We start from the raw sequence: 19,415 nt of genomic DNA, 5'->3' as shown, positions 1-19,415 counted from the left end.
ATGGATTCGGAAAATGATTAGGAACAGTGCTTTCGGAAAACTGGATTCGGAAGTATGCATGGAAATAATTTTTCATAATGCAATACCTATAAGTAACTAACTTTCACTGTAGGCGGAAATCATTACATTAGCATATAATAATGCATCATGCTCACTTTTGGGATTATCAACCTCATTATAGCCTATTTACTTCCACAAAAAAATTCAGAAATAAAAATATCAGGTGTGGGCAGACAGAATTGAAATTATCTTAAACTGAAAAGTTATTACATCAACTACAGTTCCTATTACAGTACTGAGTAAGGCAGTGTTCACTCCCTATTTTATTTCCCCATACTTCTGATTACTATAGAGTCAAATCTGCCCCACCCATTACAATGAAACCTTTGACAAAAGCTCAACTGAATTACAATCTATAAAGTCATGTCAAATGAGCTTCGATTCTCGGTGAAGGAAGTAAATATTTTCCTCCCTCCCACAGGAATTGCGTGTCTTGCTTTGTAGTACTGACACTATTCAGATAATTCAATTATATGCAATTTTCTAATGTTGATTTATAAACCCACAAATCCACACTTGAAAGAAGATTATGTGCGTGATGATTATTGTTACGACAGTATTGTGATTTTTGTAGTGGTTGTGATCACCATCACAACTGTGATTATGGATAATGGAAATAGTAGTAACAATATCAGCAATTTAATGACGATGAAATTCTTATATTTGCAGTGTAAGCATGTACTGTATTTCGTAACTGCAGTTCTTATCAGATTATGTTGCAAGAAAAATTCTCAATTCAAAATACCAGTAAGCTTTCGGGTCACAAGTATTTTTAGCCATAAGCTGAACACAGGTCACTCACTGTAAGCACAAAATGAAACTCATCACTTTTTGATACATCAAGATGATACATTGCACAATAGAAGTTTAAACGTTACACTTCATTATACGAAAATTGTATCATTGACATTTTTAGCTACATTGATTGCGTGGACTTATTCATTTCTATAAACATAATTATTGAATTCTATTAGCGTCATTATCGCGTTTTGTGACCATATAATTTCTTACCCAATTTTTTTTTCCAAATAAAATTATAAAATGATGTATCTGTAATCAGAGAAAGGCCTATTTATCGCATTATAAAAGGGCATTTTGTTATAAAATCCACATCACGAAACTTCATGTACCTAATAACAGGCTAGGCATCTAATGCTGTATTTCTTGTATGATTATCGTTTGTACGAAATTTTAATATATTAAAATGCTTCCATTACGCATCAGAAACAATAATGAAAGAAGTAAAACTGTACTGTACTCATCAGGGTGTAAAAAATAATGATTTATATTAAAAAAATAAAAAACAATGATTATTTTTACTTAAATCAGATTTATTTGATTTAAATCGGATTTTTTAAATTAAATTTTTGCTTATATAAATCATTTGAAATTATCATCAGATTGGTGTATGCTTCAGTGTTTATGAAGTATCTAGGATGAATAATGAAGAATCAATCTACATGCTGTATTTTAACAATAATTTAAATTGGGATATGTTATATTACAACATATTTTTGAACCAGTTGCTTAACAGAATTTTGCAGCTTGTTTATCGAAGTCCTCTTTCTATTTTTCACTTGTTCAGACGAAAAAGGGGCTGACGAAAAAGGGGCTAAGCTGATTTCGCTTAATTTTTAGAGGTGTGTCTCAGTGGATAGGTGATCCGTAAATAATGATCTCTTTTCTTTTGATACTGAAGGTGCAATTACTGAACCTGTCTCTAAATTTTGATATTGAATAGGTCTATCCTAATTTTTTTCTTTATTTATCTTTTATGGTGTTATATTTTTTAATGTGTAACTTCATTGTAGCAACTAACCCCTGCATTTCTAAACTAGTAGGCTATATGATTTGCATTTAGCTTTCATCCCACTTGAAGTGGGAAAAATTTTTAAAAATTTAATTCTCTCCAAACTGAATCAAGTTGTCGGCCAGGACTGCTCATTTTAAGTTAACAGCAACGTTCTAGCTGCACTTTTACAAGTAGAACAACTCAGTACAATCAATAAAGTGACTTTTCTCTTAGCATAGCAAGTTACTACTAGATGTTAAACTCAAAAATTACATAAAACAAACTGAAAAGAAAAAAACAACAGTTTGAATTTAAATAACAATAGACTACAAGCATTAGATAACTATAAGAAAGCAAAGTGATTTCAATTGTTTACCCATTGTTAACATATAAGATGTATCTGTAAATTATTACTTAAAAAATTAATAATAACAATAATTTAAAATAATAATTCACTGATTTTTATAATAAAAATAATTTGATTTAAATCAGTGATTTATATAATAAAAATCAAGTGATTAAAATCATAATATAGGTACCTGTATGCCAGCATAAATGTCGAAAAGTGTGACCACTTGCTACAGAAGTAAATGAAATTAGTTTAGTTATGGGCATGAAGTGATACAGTTTTTTACTACTCCTTTATAATAATTAATAACCAATATTACTATATAAATTCTAATTTCAAGAATAAAATTCCGGAGAAAAATGTTTATTAAACAACATACTTAAAATATTAATATTAAAAACAAATGTGACAAATTAAATATGGCGAAACACGGATAAATACTTTGTCACCTCACTAACCACATCTACTTGTGTGCGTGACATTTATTGTACATTTTATTGTCACTGTTAACTATCTGTAATAGACATGCACTTGAAGTAACATCGCCAGTTGGAACGTCACAGTTCGACATCAGTGACACACAACATTTTCTTTAATAGGAGCACATTTCTATGTTCATATTCTTCTGCAGGCCTAAGAACAACAGTCTCCACTTCGCATCATATAAAAATAATGAGAATATTTGTAATTCAAGGTAAGATTATAGCAGAACTTATCAATATGCGATACTTAATACTGGTCTGATACAATACAGGAATTTAATACTTATTCTCGAGTCAGTTAAATAAAAAAACAAAAAACGAGATAAAAGGGTATAAGAGGAAAAATAAAAGGTAGCAGATGGAGGTCTTTTAAGAAATAGGAAGTTGGAGGTACAAAAAGGAGCAGGAGAAGCAAGAGGTCAGAGTGAGGAGCAAGAAAACAGAAAGAGAAAAATATCAGAGACGAGTTGAAGAAGCAAGAGGTATTTGAATCGAAGTTATATAAACAACACAAGTCCAATTTTTATCTAAATTGAGTTAAGTGCTGTACAGTATTCGTATGTATGATGTACTCGTATAAATAACATTAGTCCTTCTATGTCAAATGAGTTGTTGTTTTCTAATGCCAGGCGCTTGACAATAAAGTCATTTGACCTCTTGCACTCAAATACTTTTCAAAGACATTATCATGGTCAGCCACTGAAGCACAGACTTATGTCAAATGAGTAAGCTTGCACATTAATTTTCTTGTTCTTTGCATAAACATCAGTCCTGGACCCATGTTGTTTATGTAACAGATGGGAAATGGCAGAAGCTACCTCTGTTTGAACAATCAATGTCACATTTGCAAAATATACAAGACACATGCTTTCAGCAATACGATTTTTTTAATAGAAATTCCATCTCTTCAAACCACTCGTTCTTCTTGGCATTTTTATGCTGAACTAGAAAAATGCTGTAAATTCACTAAAATAATACAGAACACAGTAGAAACAAGAAAAACATAAACCGTGAACAAGGTGAGAATAACGCCAAGGGAGCACACTTGGAATGGCGGAACTGAATTAATGTTAGTTAACATTCATTTTAATAACTAGCAATGCTAGTTTAGCATTACTGTAAACTATAAGGAAGAAATATTAACTAAGAGTAAGATTCCGCTCTAATTATGGCTATGCAGAATGTAATTCCAGCACAGTAGGCAATACTGCAGACAAGACGAATTCATTTTTTGCAACTACACTTTGAAGCAAGCGATTTTCACATCACGTTATTTCTTAAAAAAAAAAAAAAAAAAAAAAGCTTTGTGTTATAAATATAACATTATCAACCAATTAATTTCATATTAAAGTGCAATTTCTTTGAAATATGGAGAAAAGGGCTTCCGGACAGAGTCCAATCTGTATACCTGGACAAAGCTAATAAAAAGTTAAATCCGGACATCCGGTCACGCTATTGATAACACTGGCCAACAAAAAAAATTTGTTTGAATGTTTCTTGCACTTCACGAGTCAATTCATACTAATTTTGGGTTGAGAAAAACGAATATGACAATGAAAAATTTTTCTTAGCTCTAGTTTCTGTGATACACAATAGGTGGAAGTATTTCAGTTTAAAGGATTAAGAGAAAACGATACCTTTTAATTACATATGCAACAACATTGAAAGTGCATTTAATTTTTTTTAAATGGCAGTTACATTCTAAGAGTTCTAAATTTATGGAAGAATACCTGGCAGATAGTTGGGTCTGAAGAGAATCATGTGTGGCTTCATGGGATCGTCGTCTTTTAGCTTGCCTCTTGTAAGTGCGTTCCGGAGCATCCCTATGCAAAGACAGCAGTAATCCGCAAGCATTGTTTCATTCCAGTGGTCCTAATATCTTTGTTCCATAACAGAAATAATGTGATGGAACCTTCCTCCGTGTTCATCACTGAAAGCTCCACAACTAGGAGGGAAAAAGTCTAGGTGGGAGTGAAGAAAATGGATTTTAAGGGACATTTTGCATCCGAGTTGATGGTATTTTTGCAGGAGCACTGTCATCAACTGAGTATAGTTATCATATCTTTTGTTGCCTAAAAATCCATGAATAACTCCCTTGAAGGCTTCCCAAACTTCCTTTCCTTTCCCCGCCAAAACTTGGTGAAATGCAGGATCCTTTACAAGTTCTCGAATTTGTTGCCCGACAAAAATACCTTCCTTGACTTTGGCATCACTTAATTTCGGAAATTTCTCTCTTACGTACTTAAAGGCCTGTCCTTCTTGGTTCATACCTATGACAAAATATTTTATCAAACCCAGCTTAATATGCAGGGGTGAAAGAAGAACATCTTTTGGTTCCACGAGAGGCTCGGCAACAACATTTTTCTCGCTAGGGTTATGATTTCGTGCAGGCCAGTCTGCCTGAATATAATGTGATTTTCTATCCCTGCTGTCCCACATACATAAAAAGCAGCAATATTTTGTGTACCCCAGTTGCATTCCTAAGAGTACAGCAATGACTTTTAGATCACCACAGATTTTCCACTTGTGTTCATGATATTCGATTGAGTCGAAGAGGGCTGTCATATTTACATAAATCTCCTTCATGTGAACTCCATGACCAACAGGAATAGAAGGAAGACGGGTGCCATTGTGAAGTAATACAGCTTTCGTGCTAAGCTTGGAGGAGTCTATGAATAGCCTCCATTCAATTGGATCATGGTTCAAATTCAAACATTTCATCAAGCCATTAATGTCGCAGCAAACAAGATTGTTTATCTTCTAAAAAAAAAAGGGAAGCAGATCCCTGTGACGTCTGTACTGTGAGACTCTGACATTACGTTCGAGAAGATTCCATTGCTGTAGTCTAGACCCTAGAATTTCTGCCTTCTCCTTTGACAGGTCAAGGTCTCTAATGAGACCATTCAATTCCGCTTGACTCAGTCTGTGCTGTTTATCATCTTTTTTTCCTCAAAATCAGGGTCCTGGGATGTGGAAGGTTTGTTGGGTTCTTCTTCTTGTTCCACACTGTCTTCATTTTCTACTTCAAACACACAATTTTCGTGGCATTTTTACTAATTTTACGCTTTAAAAACACTTCCAAACCAGAAATTCTGCAATAATTACAGCAGAAACAATATGAAATTCACAGTGACAGCAATAATATCTATGTTTGTAACTTACAAACAGCTGAAGAACATATGTGTTTTGTTATTTGACAGGTGTGCCAACTCCCAAAACAAAATTTCCCCCAAATTTCCCCCAAACTGAAAATGTTGACTCTAAAAAATGAAATGTCACTTTATCTACAAAACAAGAGCTAATATGTCATTTTTATGGTGATTTTTTAATTCAGCAGGTGGAAATACATAAGAATTAGCTATTTTTGAGCAAGAAACATTTTCATTGTTGACCAGTGTAATATGCATTTAAATGTATTTTTGCTTTAAAATCTTATCTTGCAATAACAACATGAGTCCACAAAATTAAAAAATTTATTACAGAAAAATAGCAATAAAAAGTATCATCCTGAATTTTATGCTTAAAGTAGCTCAATATGGAAGCTTAATATTGCACCAATTGCAGATACTCATGCAGCCACAGTTTAGGATAAAAATTGTTTTATGTCTCTCCTGTAAAATTTACTTTTTTGGACTGATGTTGTTTATGCAACTACTAATTCATTTGTAATATCAAGAAACAGGAGAAAGAAAGAACAAGATATTCAAGAAAGATGGTGCAAGAGGTAGGAGGGAGCAGCAGAAAATCAGATGAAGGAGCAAGATGTTGGACTTGGTTGAAGAAGCTAGAAGTAGGACATAGTTGAAGGTGTAAGAGGTAAGAGACAAGACATAATGTAGTTGGAGAGTAAAAGGTAGGCGACAGGATTAAGAAATCAGAGGATCGGAAAAAGGAGAGCAGCAAGAGGAAGAAGTATGAAGTGGAACGGGAGGAGAAAGACGTCGAGAATAGGAGGATGAGCAATAGCAGATAAGTGGAAAAAGAGAAACTAGAAAGATGAGGGAAGTGGCAAAACAGAGAGGGGATGAAGGAGAATTATAACACTATGGGGATAATTAAAAAAAAAATTATAAAGTTAAAGTAACAAAAAAAGAACTCGAGTGTAATTTCACATCATTAATGAAGTGGTAATTTAGGACGTGGATTTTATTGGTCCAGGTCCACCTAAAAATTTGAAATTAGTTTTTCTTCCATTGTTTAATTAAATATTTTCTTAAAACGAGATAAAATCGGAAACATCTTCCAAATTAATTACTATACCTTACCGATAATGATATGATGATATTCATATTCTGTTGTTTAAAGGTACAAAACTATTTTAAGTTCGAAGCTGGATCATCAAAAATATTTTTCTTATGATTACCACTCTATTAAAGATACTTGATACTGCTAGCAATAAGTATTGGAAGTAATGAAAGAAGCACAAGAGCATCTGCATAATATCCCTTGATGGTCTAGTGGTTACCATGCTTGTCACTGTATACAAAGTCTGTGAATTTAAACTCGGCTGATAAAAATATTTTGCATTACTCTTTTAGAAGTTCAGTAAAACTAGGGGTTCTGTTTCGTAGGTTTATGGTACAAAGAAAGCTGTTCCAGGCAAAATTTCGAATCACTATGTTTCGCGATCAATGTCTGGATTAAGAATGCAGTTACCCTGAAGGACAACATCTTGTGCGATCATAAAAATCTATGGCGGAAAAGCAGGAAACGAAGTAAAAACAAAAATAAGACTCAATAGGCCATGGCAGGCTGCAATGTTGAAGGAACCTAAAATGAAACAATCATTATAAATGATTAAGATAATGTTTTCATAGTTACTGCAGTCTCAAAGCAATAAACAATGAAATAGGTATGAGGTTTACATGAACATAAAGTCTTTAAGCCTCAATATAATATCATCTAAATTATTGAACAAAGAAACTTTTCTTTCAAGGTATATAATGTACAGAATTTGTTCAATATCACAAACGTTCATGTACCCATGTGTTACGTCATGTGTGATTTGGCAGCATGAGAAAACTGGAGGGCTGCAGGTTACACATCATTGAACTACATCCATCCGTTCCATGTATCACACTAGAAGAGAGGCATACAGGGATACTCCCCCTGGTGATGCTGTCCTGATATTGCCTGACTTTGATTTGCGCCCGACTGTGCCACCATTGCTGCCATTGACACAGGTGGGGGAGCAGGGTGGTACGCCCCACTCGGATTGGGATGGTGGAATCTGGGATCCAGCATCATGGCTGCCACCGCCGCAGCTGAAGTTTGATGATGCTGCGATCTCGATGACGTTACACTAGGTGGAAGCATGTGGTGATGTGTAGGGTTCTGGTGATGGTGCAAGCCGTGATGGTCTGTCTTCGAGGCCGGCCTGTTCAACAGCTGGTGATGATGGTGCGCATGGAAGTCTATGGAAGAGTGGTGAGTATCTTGGAAGCTCGGGTAGCCTGTGCCAGGCTGTGGGTGAGGAGGATTATTAGCAGACGCAGCTGTTGGGGCATGATGCTGCATCATCAGGTCCAGCTCTCCACCACCAAGTGGCTGATGCTGTGGGTTGGCGGAATTTCGATCCGGAATATTGTTGCTTGTACCAAAAGTTCCATTGTTACTATCCTGATAACAGAAAAGATAATATGTGAAATGTCTGATTGTCTCTAAGACATTCAATGCAATCGAGTGATACTTGTCATAAAAGTCAAAATTACATTCTCTTTTCAAGTCAAAATTACATTTTCTTTTCAACAGACAGACTTTGTGGGCACATATTTATGAAGATCAAGATTTTTTTGAGACTGAAAATGTCTCTAAGGGACAAGGTCCCAACAGAGTTCTGTGTAGACAGAATAGTGTATTTTTTCCCCATGACAGTTATTGACAACACGGCTCTACCACTGATGTGTGAGATCTGTGCTTCTATGTTGGCACACAAGAATATATATATTGGAAAGCACAGAATAATCACAAAAAACTTGTTTCTGGTGAGTTTGAAGGCAAAAAATGTCACTGATGTGTATATGGAAGATACGCAAAGCATGAAATATCTCTGAACGAAAATGAGAATAACGAAAAAAGAATTGATTGAATTGTGCATTATTTACGTAGTATTATTGTAGGTCTACTATTATACTATCATAGGTTGAATACAAAAACGTATAGTCAAGATCAGAGGCGGCTCCTCAGGGCAGGCAGGTTAGGCTAAGCCTACCCCAACACATTTGGAAAAACCTAAAAGTGGGTATTTATTATTACCCCAACACATTTGGAAAACCTTATATAATTATAATTATATACTCTTGTCTAGCTTCTTAGAAATTCTTCAGTTAACTATGAATGGGATTTTTTGAGGGTTAGTTGGACGTTGCTTACTACTAGCAGTTCGATTTATCCGACAAGAATACAGTGGGCAGATCACAACGCGTCTGAAGATAGGCAGTAGCGAAGTTAGCCGACCTTCCACGTAACTTCAAATCTGGCCCTGGAGTAAGCATTAAAAGAAATCGCTATTCTAAATGCTTTCTTAGCGCATGCATTCAATGCTTAAGCCAGCACGCTTGAATTCTGCCTGCCCTAACGAGAACCCACGAGCATTATCGAACACCTACGATTTGCGAAATTTCTGTTTGAAAGTCTCACAAATTGGAACGTAGCCTGTTACGAGTACAATAACAGTTTTTAAACAGTGTGTTTTAAAAGATGTTTTTTTTTAAACAGTGTATTTTATAAAATATGATTTTTGCAAGTACGTACTGTATATTAATGTTCTATATATTTGGTGATTTATAGTTCATGTAAGTGATAACAATAATATTATATTATGACTGATATAATAAGTGAACTGTTACGTTGTCCGTTTTCGCGTCGTAATTACATTGAAAAGAGAAGTATTTTGGACAATGGACGACCCACTCCTGCATTAAGCTCTATTGTTCATAAAGTCAGTGCTAAAGGTGCAAGAAAATTTCACTCTTCATGGTATGAAACACTCTATAAAATGGAAGTATAAAAATTGGAGATTTATCCTTCGAAGAGGTGGAAAAATTAAAATATCTTGGAGCAACAGTAACAAATATAAATGATACTCGGGAGGAATTTAAACGCAGAATAAATATCGGAAATGCCTGTTATTATTCGGTTGAGAAGCTTTTGTCATCCAGTCTGTTGTCAAAAAATCTGAAAGTTAGAATTTATAACACAGTTATATTATCGGTTGTTCTGTATGGTTGTGAAACTTGGACTCTCACTTTGAGAGAGGAACATAGGTTAAGGGTGTTTGAGAATAAGGTTCTTAGGAAAATATTTGGGGCTAAGAGGGATAAAGTTATAGGAGAATGGAGAAAGTTACATAACGCAGAACTGAACGCATTGTATTCTTTACCTGACATAATTAGGAACATTAAATCCAGACGTTTGAAATGGGCAGGGCATGTAGCACGTATGGGCGAATCTAAAAATGCATATAGTGTGTTAGTTGGGATGCCGGAGGAAAAAAGACCTTTGGGAGGTCGAGACGTAGATGGGAGGATAATATTAAAATGGATTTGAGGGAGATGGGATATAATGATAGAGACTGGATTAATCTTGCACAGTGTAGGGACCAATGGCGGGCTTATGTGACGGTGGCAATGAACCTGCAGGTTCCTTAAAAGCCATTTGTAAGTAAGTAAGTATGGTATGAACAAAGCATTTGTAATATATAACTAGAGACACCAACGGCGCTAGTTTCACGTACAAAATTGAACTGCTGTTCGGCCGCCATTAAAGGGACTTGATGCTTCGCCAGGAGTGCGAGCAGTTCATGCTTATTGAGGAGTACGAATAAATATAAGTACACTTGAAGGGAAATAATAAGAAAATGGTGAAATACTGCGCCGCAAATAATTGTTCGAACATAGCTACTATTGTAGGATGCTCAGGAAAGCATGCATATCTTAATATTTGAAAGAATGTTCCAAATGCAGTCCCTCCATTGAATGTGTTTACAGATTGTCGGGATATTTCTTGGATAAAGTTTTTCCAGAAACACATTAATCAGGTTTATAAGGTTGGTTTCAACAATGTATGTAAGGGTTAGGTGCCATCACATTACAGTGGATTATAATAGCAGAGTGCATAAGAAAATCCTCAGACTATATCTGTCTAAAACTGTTTTATTTCACAATAAATGAATTAATCACATAATTTCCGTTTTGTAAAGTATGTACTTCTAGTTTTTGGTTGTATTATATGCAAAGAAATTAGTGAAAATATAGCTGATGGCCTACTTAGGCCTATTATTACCACTACTACTAGGTCTATTTTTACCACTACTACTAACTAGGTCTCACTACTACTAGGCCTACTAATTCCACCAAAACTAGGCCTACTATTACCACTACTACTAGGCCTATTATTACCACTAATACTAGGCCTACTATTACCACTACTACTAGGCCTACTATTACTACAAAAACTAGGACTACTACTAATACTACTAGGACTACTACTAATATTAGGCCTACTATTACCACTACTACTAGGCCTACTATTGCCACAAAAACTAGACCTACTACTACCACTATTACTACACCTACTATTACTACTGCTACTCCTACTATTACCACTTCTACTACGCCTACTATTACCACTATTACTAGGCCTATTATTACCACTATTACTAGGCCTATTATTACAAATACTACTAGGCCTACTATTACCACTACTACTACGCCTAGTAATATTACCAAAACTAGGCCTCCTATTACCATTACTACTAGGCCTATTATTACCACTACTACTAGGCCTATTATTACCACCACTACTAAGTCTATTATTACCACTACTACTAGATCTACTAGGCCTACTATTACCGCTACTAATTGTATTAAAAAGTCTATATTGACCTCACACCTGGTGGTCATTAACAACACAATCAATAGATTGTTTTATGATAAAATTTATTCTCATTATATTTTAACTCAGTTTCCAGAATTTTTATGATCTCATATTTCACCACTAAATATTTTCAAAGCACCATATACCTTCCTCTTTCTTTGCATGAAAGGACTGAAATATAGATCATTTTAAATGTTACAGTAAATATCCATTATTGTGTCCTTAAAACAATACTAGTAATACTGAAAATTAATGTTGACATTGCCATTATTCAATATTTCACATACTTATCCCGAGTGTATATGGGTGATTTAATTTATTTTTTAGAATATCGCCAAAGATGAATCATTATAATACTTTAATAAATATAGCGCTCCTCTGCATTCATGTTTATTTCATCACGACTCATCCTTTGTAAAAGATGTTTAAAACAGTGTCTATCACCAGGCTACATCAATGTAGTATGGTACTGTTTTCAATTTCGCGCCGCAAACACTCCCTTTAATGGCGGATTCTAGCCGATTCAATTTGTGACATTTTTCTTGCCTGCCACTCACGGGTATGTGTCTCTAATAAGTATTACAAACTCTTTGGGTATGAAACACATAAATGGCTAACAGGAAGTGAAGTCAAAGTTAAGCTTTACTGTTGGCTATGTTTGTTATTGTCATCTAAAGAAGGTACTTGGAATCAGATCATATTTGTAACTAGGTAAATCGAAAGAGACTTGAAAAGAATTTGAATCCAATTTCAGAAATGTTGTCTGAACAACAAGGGTTGCAAGACAAGAGTATAACAAAAAACTAGAAAAAACCGACAAATTATGAGACTGCTAATTGATGTAAAAGTACTGTTATGTAAGCAAGAGTTAAATTTTCGGGGGGCCATGATAAAAGCGAACTCTCTTTGAATCGCGGGAAATACATAGAAATGTTCTGCAAATTTTGCCTACCCTGGACATTTGACTATGAGCCGCCACTGGTCAAGATTCAAAAGTGGCAGATCCAGTTATGACAATATAGCCATAATCAGTGTTGCCAATTTAGCGATTTTACCGCTAAATCTGACGTTTTTCAGTGTTAGTTAAGTGGGTAAAATTTATGAAATTTGTATTGCTGATATAGGGATTTAGCAGGTATTTTTAGCACTCACAGCAGGAAAATAATCTCATACATTGACAATATAGCAATTTAGCAGTTTCTGCCCTGTTTCATAGCGGGTTTTTAAGTGAGTTGGCAACACTAGTCATATTAAAGTAAATATTTGTAACAGAAAAACATAAAGAATTCACTAGGGAACTACGTAGATATGAAAGGAAGTCATAATTATTTTCAGACTGAATACAGGATATGACTGTCTTGAATCATATCTTTGCAAGATTGGAATTTACAACACAGAAGAATAGGTTTCCTAGGTTTCATAGGTTTCCCCTTGTCACCTAGGAAACCTATTCTTCTGTGTTGTAAATTCCAATCTTGCAAAGATATGATTCAAGACAGTAATATCCTGTATTCAATCTGAAAATAATGTTCATTGTGCAACATACAGGATCATCAATGAACAAAGAACACATGCTTCAATGCACTAAACTGAAGAAAGAAGCGCAGCAGTACAGAAATTTGAGTGCTCTCTACTGGGAGGCAAAAAGCAAAATGGGTTAAATTATTCAAAAAGTGGCCATTGGAAAACAACTATGCAGATATCGAAAAGCATTTGACAATAACAAAAGAGAGAAACCCTGAGAGATAATGAATAAAAGGAGCATTTCCCAACATTTGACTGAAATTATAAGAAATACATACAAAAACACGAGAATATGTTACATATAAAAATTAGACAAAACCTACATGGAGGTCACTGATTTAGTTGTACAACTGAACTGCCGGTACACTTTGTCGCTGGTACTGTTCAATTGTACTTAAGACGAAGATGTCAGAAATTGGAACATGAAACTGAGCAAACTTAATGTGGATAAATGGGCAATGAGTTCTAAAACTGTGAAAGAGAATCATACAATTGAACTGGTAAATAATTTTATTTTCTTCGGATGTCACATATCTTATAATGATGAAATAAATATTCATAATAAAAATAGTTAGATCCAATAAAATATGTGGTACCATGAGAAAAATACTTCCTAATAAAACCAGAAATGAAACACAGGTAACATTGTATAAAATGGCAGTACCACCACGCCATTACGGAAGTTAGGCATGGACAATGAGAAAGAAAGACGGAAGCAGACTCAAAACAGCAGAAATTCCATTTCTTCGAAGTGCAGTTGGAGTGTCATGACTAGATCATATAAGAAATGGCGTAATTAGAAATAATCTAAGAGTATGCAGTGTCTTCGAGTCTATTGATGACATTGGAACAATAAATGGGAATATGTACAAATAATGAGTGAAAACAGACTATCTAAATTCATTTGACATCAAGGATACAAGACCAATAAAGCTATTACTGGTTGAAATATGAAGCCGCAACAAACTTAAAAACCAACAGCTTGAAGCAGAAGCAGCAATAATAATAATAATAATAATAATAATAATAATAATAATAATAATAATAATAATAATAATAATAATAATAATATTTACTTGCCTGACAGTTTTTATGCGTACTTCTGTTACCAGCAGAAGACGAAGAGTTATTGCCCCTCATGGGACGAGCTTTGTAAGGGACTTTGGCTGATGCATTCTCTCCATGGTGACGTCCGAAGTGTTCCTTCAGTTTATCCCTCCTTGAACTAGCATATTCACACTGCGTGCACTTAAAGGGCTTCTCCTCTAGGTGTATGCGCTCATGTCTCACCTGCACACATACATATTCCACTGATCAAAAAATAATTATTACAACACCTCTTTCTAAGACCTACTTATGTATTAAAACCACTAAGAAACTCTTCGGTCTCAAAAGGACTTCTGTAATGAAAGCTCCAAGTATAAGCTTTGTGGGATAAAAGAGATTGTTAGATAAAATTCATTAATACTTTTCATCTAACCACTGCAATATGTTGGAGAAGAACACAGAACTAAAACAGTTTTGTGCGGCAGCGAATATTTTGGAGAGAAAAACAAATCATGCAGACTGTGACACCCCTACCAAGATTTTGCCAAATTTAAAGTACTGTCCAATGACTTTTGTTGATGTAGAGCACTTGTTTTCTAATTTTAAGTTAATACTCAGTGACAAACATGGTAGCTTTACAATTGACAGTTTAGAAAATGTTCTGGCTTTCTATTACAAAGAAAATTATGGAAAGAAAGTGTAGTGTGATATTTCTTTAATAACTATAGACTTACTGAAATCATTAGGCCTACTAATATTATTTTTTTTTAAAATTCTGAACTATCTTTGAGTATATATAAAGGAAAATAAAGGAGAAAAGTTGAGTTTGTTTAATTTGCGTATTTTCATTCAGACTGAAGGAAAACTCTTACAATTAACAATTACTTGTGTACTCATATTTACTCTAAAAGAGCCTATTTTAAGGTGTTATAGGCGCTAAAACCGACATTTTAGTGCCTCAAAATTCGCGCTCTAGTTATAACAAAGATATATAATGAAATACAGCACACTAAACACGAAACAGTATGATCTCACCAGGTGACTTTTTTCTAGGAAACCACGACCGCAAATATTACAGGAATGTGGACGGACACCTGCGTGAGTCCGAGCATGTGATCCCAGCTGTGACTTCTTTGGTGTTGAATATTTACACTGTGGGTACGAACATCGGTAAACATCACCTGCAGAACAAGATTTACTTCTGTGATTAAAATAAAATTATAACAGTAAAACTATGCATAAATTTTGATGTTACAGTGATATAAGTCTCAAATAAATAAAAAAAGATATGTAAATAAGTTATTCACAAGAAAAATTCAATATTATCATCACTATAAGGAAAATGGATGTATAAAAAATTATTTTAAAATAACTAGTCTTAAACAATGAGCCACTGAATTGAATTCCGTTTGGAACCAGGTGTACGCCACAAAGTACATCAGCTTTTTAACAATTTTTACCCCGTTGTATATGCTTAGGTGAATTGTATATGCTTTAAATTGAATAGTAATCTGTATAGCTCAACTGATGAATTATTTATGCTTGTAATTTGAAGTAATTTGCATGACATATATTATTAATTTTTGTATATCTGAACTGATTGAATTGTTTATTTTTGTAAATGGAATTAACTTACTTGCTATGCATTATATTTTATAGCTCAACTGATGAATAATCGTTTAGGTTTATAAATTTAATAATCTGATTGATATGTACTGTACCAACATAGCTCAGTCGGCAGACTTGTTGGCCTGCTGATCCGGAGCTGTGCTCGGGCTGGAGTTGGAACCCTGTCTGGTCTTATTACTTGCTTGGTTTTTCTCCGAGGTTTTCCCTAGCTGTGGGGCAGATACCAGGTAGTCTATGGCGAGTCCTCGGCTTCACCTCACTTTATCTCGCCAAAAAATTGTAATCTTGTAAAATTTGGACTTGTTCCACATCTTAAAGCTTGAATGCTAATGTAAGATCTATGGAATACAATAAATGAAATAAAAAAAAAAATAAGAAAAATATTGATCTAGTTCTGCTTCTTTCATAAGTGTTCAGAACACTGTACAAGTCTTCGGACCCTTGGTATCTATGACAAGATATTCTATTTCTATAAGAATACTTTGAGCTCTGGAACAGTTTTTTAAATTCATTTTCTTCGACATTTCTGAACTACTTAAGTTTCATTCTCAAGATCATATTATCATCTGAGAAGTGGAAGTATCTTTGGATGCCTTATACTTTACTATCCCGAACAATTGTAGTATCTTTTTAGTTTACACTTGTTCAAATTTACCAGTAGTTTGATGTATTTCATCTCCACAGTAGTTAATGGAATGATTTCAGTAATTCAAATACGAAAAAATAAGAATATCTCAAATTCAAATATAACTAAATCTATCTAAACAGGTAGTCAATTATATGAGAGATCTATAAAGAAAGAAGATTGGTCAAGCTAAACACACTCAACAGAGAGAAGAGTAGGTGAACCTTTAAGGTCTCAAGCAGTAAAATCCTGAGAATGGAATATGTAAGTAGTTAGGAAACATAGAAGAAATTAAATGTAACATACAGTATATGGTTGCCAAATCCTAGATTCATCATCAGAATCTAGGGACCACAAAATGCTTAATAACTCTCAAAATATTAAGAATATTCTCGGCTAGTTTTAATATTAGTCAGAAGTCCTAGTAACTTATGCTCTTATATTAATTATTATTTAATTTTTTTTTACAGAGGAGGGCTGCACTGCAGCTTGAGGTTTATGAAAAGGAATATGAATATTGTGATCATATCCTTTATATAGGGATGATTATTTTAAGTCTGTAGGACCGTATTCCTGTAAGCATCATGATTCACTGTTTGACATCATCTATCGATTCAGCTACACAACACCCAAGTCCAACGGAGTCCACATCGAGGGCTTTGAACGTTCCTCCGTCCCCCTGAGAGTTCTGCAGCCTCCTCAGATCGACGCCATCTGTATGCAAGTCACGGTACTATAACCTGTTGCATCTTATATTGACCTGAAGACAGTGTTCTTGTAGGTATAATAATTCACTATTTGGTGCCATATATCAATTCAGCAACACATCACCCAGGTCCGACAGATTCTGCTACGAGAGCTCCTCCGTCCCCCTGGGACTTCTGCAGTTTCCTCAGATAGATGACATCTGTATGAAAGTTACGGTACTACATCATGCTGCATCCTCAGTCGACCTGAAACTATAGAAAGATAATAGATGAAGTTGAAATTAATGAAGGCGAAATGAGCCAGATGTCCAATGTCGAAAGTTACCCAGCAGTTCTGCTTCAATTAGTTGAGGAGGAAAACCTCGGGAAAAAATTTGTCCCAAACCAGGATATGAACCCGAGCCAGCTGATTTCATGGTCAGACATGCTAACACTTATTCCACAGCAGTGGACACTTATGCTCTTTACCTCTAACCATATTAAATTGTTATTCATAGTTTCTACAGTACAATATTTCATGCTTACAAAAAGTAGTGTCCTATATTAGGTCAAAGCTTAGGTAGGTGCTTAGCTACGAAAATTCTCTTTACATTCCTTTACCAAATATTATGTAAATCTGTATAAATATTGTGCCTTTAGATTGTAATGAATTTGTATTTCCTTCCATACCTGAAGATTGTTACCCCAGTTCCACTCCTTTCATGGGTTTGTACAACTTTGTAATTATTGTAACTATAATTATTATAACCATATATTTTATTTATACTTCTGATAAATCACAATTCTCCTCAGTCTTATATTCCTGCAGGAACATCTGTCTATATAACAGAAATACTTCGTGAGTGAGAAATAACAGTAAATTTTACGTGGAGGTTTATTATTTTAGGGATCCTGAGTTTTACTTCTCTTCCGAAGAAAGTCACACTAAGAATTTTTATTATTATTATAAGTCACCCATCCTCAGCCAGGTGATCCCACGAACATTGACTTTATTGGCGAGTATAATAATCACTAGCCATTCATCCACCAAGGACGACAACATTGTGCCATGCCACAGTTAAGATATGGTATATACTGCCAGTTTCGTCTAATAGGGTGTATGGTAAAAGTTAAAATGTAACTAATAGTAGTACGTTTATGCTTCATTCACATACCTGAATGTATTCTCTTATGTGCTATGAGATGGCTGAGGTATTTTGTCGAAAAACCGCAGATGTCACAGAGGTAAGGTCGGTCACTGCTGTGACTTGCCAGGTGTTGTTCCAAGGTGCTCTTCATCGCAAAAGCTCGTCCACAAGTTTCACCTGCAATGTACAGCACACATCATTATTTAGTATTTCATAATATGGCACGAGTAGAAAGATCATCTTCATTCATAAATCTCTTTTACGAGTAACAGACCAAAAATTCTACATCACTTCCCAAACACAAACTTTTCCCACAGTGCAATACATATAGGTGAAGCTACACTCAGCTACGATAATGACAATTAACAGAGAAATGCCAGAATTGTGGTAAAAAAAACTGAGTACTGCACGGAAACCTTCCCAAACAGTTTTTTCACTACAATTTCAATGGACTTGCCAGGATTTGCATATGCCCTTTTGAGTAAAAAAGCTGACAGTCCAGGCATTTAATTAATGAAGCACTTGTATTATAAATAACTCACAAGACATCTCATTTACTGTCTTCATAAGCACCACCAAGGTATTTTGCAATGCAGCAGCTGAGAACGAAAAGAAGTCTGCCCAAAGGGAGGACATATTACTCCCGAGGCTTTTATGGATCCAATTCCAAGTGTGCTAAACATTTTCCACAGTGATTAGAACATGATGCAATATAATGTTGTTAACGAATGTTGAGTTCTTGGCAATAAATCCATTGCTCTCTTGCTCTCCAATATTTCTTTAGAGGAAAGGGCTGAACATCACTGAAGATGGTTTCAATCCATTTCTTCCTGAAAACTACACAATGGACAAAGTATTGATGAAATAATTTCTATTTTGTTGAAAAAAAACGCACGCACGCGCGTGCACACACACATACACACGCACACGCGAACTACTGAGTGCCATGTTTATGAACATAAATTCATTACGATACAAAAAATTATTGATCAAAGTTCATTTTAATATTTTCTACATTTTACTGAAAATATGGGACATATGATAGCGTCAGGGTTAAGACATTGTGTTGCAAGCCAGTAGGACGCGAATTTTGAGTCTCTATAGTCATGAATTTTCTTCTTTGATCCTAATGCTTTCGGCCGCACTATGGCCCTAGGTTTCTAACAGAAATGAATACCAAGAGTAAAGGTGCCAAG

The 19,415-nt window shown here is 34.8% G+C and overlaps 1 protein-coding gene across 2 annotated transcripts in view; it reads right to left on the bottom strand.

Moving 5' to 3' along the window:
- Positions 1–318: 318 nt before the first annotated feature.
- The window catches only part of LOC138714911 (myoneurin-like), a 37,568-nt gene continuing 18,471 nt past the window's right edge, over positions 319–19,415 (bottom strand). Inside the window, exons 8-12 of one of the 2 annotated variants that reach the window (XR_011336113.1) lie at positions 18,247–18,396; positions 15,167–15,312; positions 14,165–14,374; positions 4,414–8,302; positions 319–861 (exon numbers count right to left, since the gene is read on the bottom strand). Coding sequence is in view for 1 of the 2 variants with exons in the window: in XM_069847190.1 (XP_069703291.1) it covers positions 7,763–8,302; positions 14,165–14,374; positions 15,167–15,312; positions 18,247–18,396 (1,046 nt within the window). In the remaining variant the exon portion in view is untranslated. Of the gene's footprint in view, positions 8,303–14,164; positions 14,375–15,166; positions 15,313–18,246; positions 18,397–19,415 lie in introns of both variants that reach the window. The other variant, XM_069847190.1, reaches the window with a different exon arrangement.

The sequence above is a fragment of the Periplaneta americana genome, chromosome 15 (genome assembly GCF_040183065.1).
Source record: "Periplaneta americana isolate PAMFEO1 chromosome 15, P.americana_PAMFEO1_priV1, whole genome shotgun sequence".
NCBI classification, from domain to species: domain Eukaryota; kingdom Metazoa; phylum Arthropoda; class Insecta; order Blattodea; family Blattidae; genus Periplaneta; species Periplaneta americana.
Note: the sequence above shows the minus strand (reverse complement) of the source record. Positions and strands in the feature narration are given on the sequence as shown.